This window comes from Dipodomys ordii, unplaced genomic scaffold (assembly GCF_000151885.1).
Source record: "Dipodomys ordii isolate 6190 unplaced genomic scaffold, Dord_2.0 Scaffold16271, whole genome shotgun sequence".
NCBI classification, from domain to species: Eukaryota; Metazoa; Chordata; class Mammalia; order Rodentia; family Heteromyidae; genus Dipodomys; species Dipodomys ordii.
The window spans coordinates 1-2397 of NW_012283483.1; the positions used below are offsets into that span (position 1 = coordinate 1).

The 2397-nt window shown below is 53.4% G+C and overlaps 1 protein-coding gene across 2 annotated transcripts; it reads left to right on the top strand.

Moving 5' to 3' along the window:
• The first annotated feature begins 194 nt into the window (after positions 1–194).
• Positions 195–1865, top strand: LOC106002672 (RISC-loading complex subunit TARBP2-like). 2 transcript variants are annotated; one of them, XM_013037517.1, is made up of 3 exons: positions 199–411; positions 1110–1212; positions 1790–1865. In XM_013037517.1, the coding sequence occupies exons 1-3, from the start codon at positions 216–218 to the stop codon at positions 1803–1805; spliced, it is 315 nt and encodes a 104-aa protein (XP_012892971.1). In that variant the 5' UTR covers positions 199–215; the 3' UTR covers positions 1806–1865. The 2 variants fall into 2 exon arrangements, 1 of the variants encoding a protein (XP_012892971.1); XR_001175948.1 differs by lacking the exon at positions 1110–1212 and having other exon boundaries at positions 195–411; positions 1773–1865.
• The last annotated feature ends 532 nt before the right edge of the window (positions 1866–2397 follow it).

Here is a 2397-nt window from a genome sequence, read left to right on the forward strand (position 1 = left end):
TGTGTGTGTGTGTAGTGGACCTTGCTTTTCCAACTGCACCCTCCTTTGTACCCACTTGGGGGGTGTGTGTGTGTACCTTGCTTTTCCAACTGCACCCTCCTTTGTACCCAGTCAAGGGATGCTCTATTGCCTGGGGTCCCCTGGACCCTATCACTCCCATAAATGTGCCTAGGTGTGGTGTTCTTGGCCAAGTGGGTGTAGAGGAGGGAGGTGTGATGTGGGTCTGTGCCCCTCCCCCCAGTATAGAGCAAATGCTGGCCGCCAACCCTGGCAAGACCCCGATCAGCCTTCTTCAGGAGTATGGGACCAGAATAGGGAAGACGCCCGTGTACGACCTTCTCAAAGCCGAGGGCCAAGCCCATCAGCCTAATTTCACCTTTCGGGTCACCGTTGGCGACACCAGCTGCACTGGTGAGGAAGGCTTGGGCAGCCTGGTTGCCCTGTGTGTATTCACAGGGCCCCTGGCTTTGCACTGTGGAGTCTCTCTTTTCACAGTCCTCTTCTCCAAGACCAAGGGCGGGAGGGAGGGAAGGAGGGAGAGATTTCAGTGGGAAAAGCCACTGGCTGGATTGGGAGAACAGGGCTGTGTGAAGGTGGATGGGACTCGGGAGAGGTGGGGGAGTGGAGTGCCACAGGGATCTGGCAAGTTCTTATCATTCCGGGGGGGGGGGGGAAGAGACAAAATTCTCAGTGGATATGTGCGAGAGCCAGTGCCCACTGTACTAAGTTCTGTGTCTCATGCTGAACATAACTATGGGAGATTCAATGGCTGATGCCTAGTTTCATACTTAGTAAGTGGCAGGGTAAGGTTTTAACTGCAGAGCCTACCCTGTGTTGTTCCAGCTATCTATTGAGAGAAAACAAGGTGTTTGCGGAGGAAAGAAGGGCAGAGGAGCCCCAAACTGTTTGAGCTCACAAGTCCTGCTTGGCCTGACCTAATTCTGGAAGTAATGGCAATCTAAGGGCCCCATCTTCCAGCCATTAGTGGAACCCTTCTAGTCTTGGGCAGCGGGCGGTTGGTCTGAGGGCTGTGAAGAGAGGTTGTGGGATGTTGGTCTTTCTTCCGTCCATCCAGTGATCGCCAGTATTGCCCACATCCCCTCCCTCAGGTCAGGGCCCCAGCAAGAAGGCAGCCAAGCACAAGGCAGCTGAGGTGGCCCTCAAACACCTCAAAGGGGGGAGCATGCTGGAACCGGCCCTGGAGGACAGCAGGTGAGGGAGGAACAGCCAAGGCAGGCCCCTATACCACCCCTTTCTGTACCACCCCTATTACACCCCCCGAGGCCTTGCTTGGTAATGCTTGGCCTGCTTCATCTGATACCTTTCTGAGGATTTCCTCTGGAGCTGAACAGGGGGCTTCCAGGGCTTCTGTTGCTGTGAGCAATTCTTAGAGGAATAGCTAGCCCCTTTGAGGGGTTGTGGCTCTTTTGGGTTAGGGAAGGGAAGAAGTGGGTGGAGGCTGAGGCTGACAGGAGTCCTTCCCCGTTATGCCCTTTTTTCTAGCAAGATGTCCTTTCCTCTTTCACATTCAGGTTGGGGATGGTTGTTCCCATGGTTCTGGGTAGGAAAAAAGACTTTTTTTGAGACTTCCTTTTCTCAGTTGTTTTGAGCCAGTGTTGGGCAGCAGAAGATCCTTTGAGGAGGTGCTGTTATTGAGCTTAATCGTGGCTCATCTGGGAAGTTCTTTTGGGATGGGAAGGTCAGGAGGACCTTGGTCCCCACCCCTCTCCCCCACATGGGTGTGAATCCGAGGCCCCCTTCCCCTCGGGAAGTTCTTTTTCTCCCCTAGATTCTTCGCTGCCTGAGGACGTTCCTGATTTTATTGCTGCTGCAGTTGCTGCTCCTGTTCCATCTGCTGGCCTCACCAGGTATCTCACATCCCCTGACCATCTTGAGGGAGGAAGGGGGGAGGTCCTGGCTCCTGGCCCCTCGTCCTGACTGGCCCTTGGATCCAGGCTGGTTAGGATGAGGAAATCTGAGAGCAAACAACAGTAGACTTAACTGGGAATCAGAGTTTGAGGAATTTGCACCAGTTGGTAAGCTTTTTGGATAGGAGATAATTTGTGATTCTTTTTTTTTTTTTTTTTTGTCAGTCGTGGGGCTTGAACTCTGGGTCTGGGTGCTGTCCCGCTCAGCTCTTCAGCTCAAACCTAGCGCTCTACCACTTGAGCCACAGCACCATTTCCAGTGATTAATTGGAGATAAGAGTCTCATAGATAGCCGGGCGCTGGTGGCTCACGCCTATAATCCTAGCTACTCAGGAGGCTGAGATCTGAGGATCGCGGTTCAAAGCCAGCCAGGGCAGGAGAGACCGTGAGACTCCTATCTCCAATAAACCACCAGAAAACCGGAAGTGGCGCTGTAGCTCAAGTGGTAGAACGCTCACCTTGAGCTGAA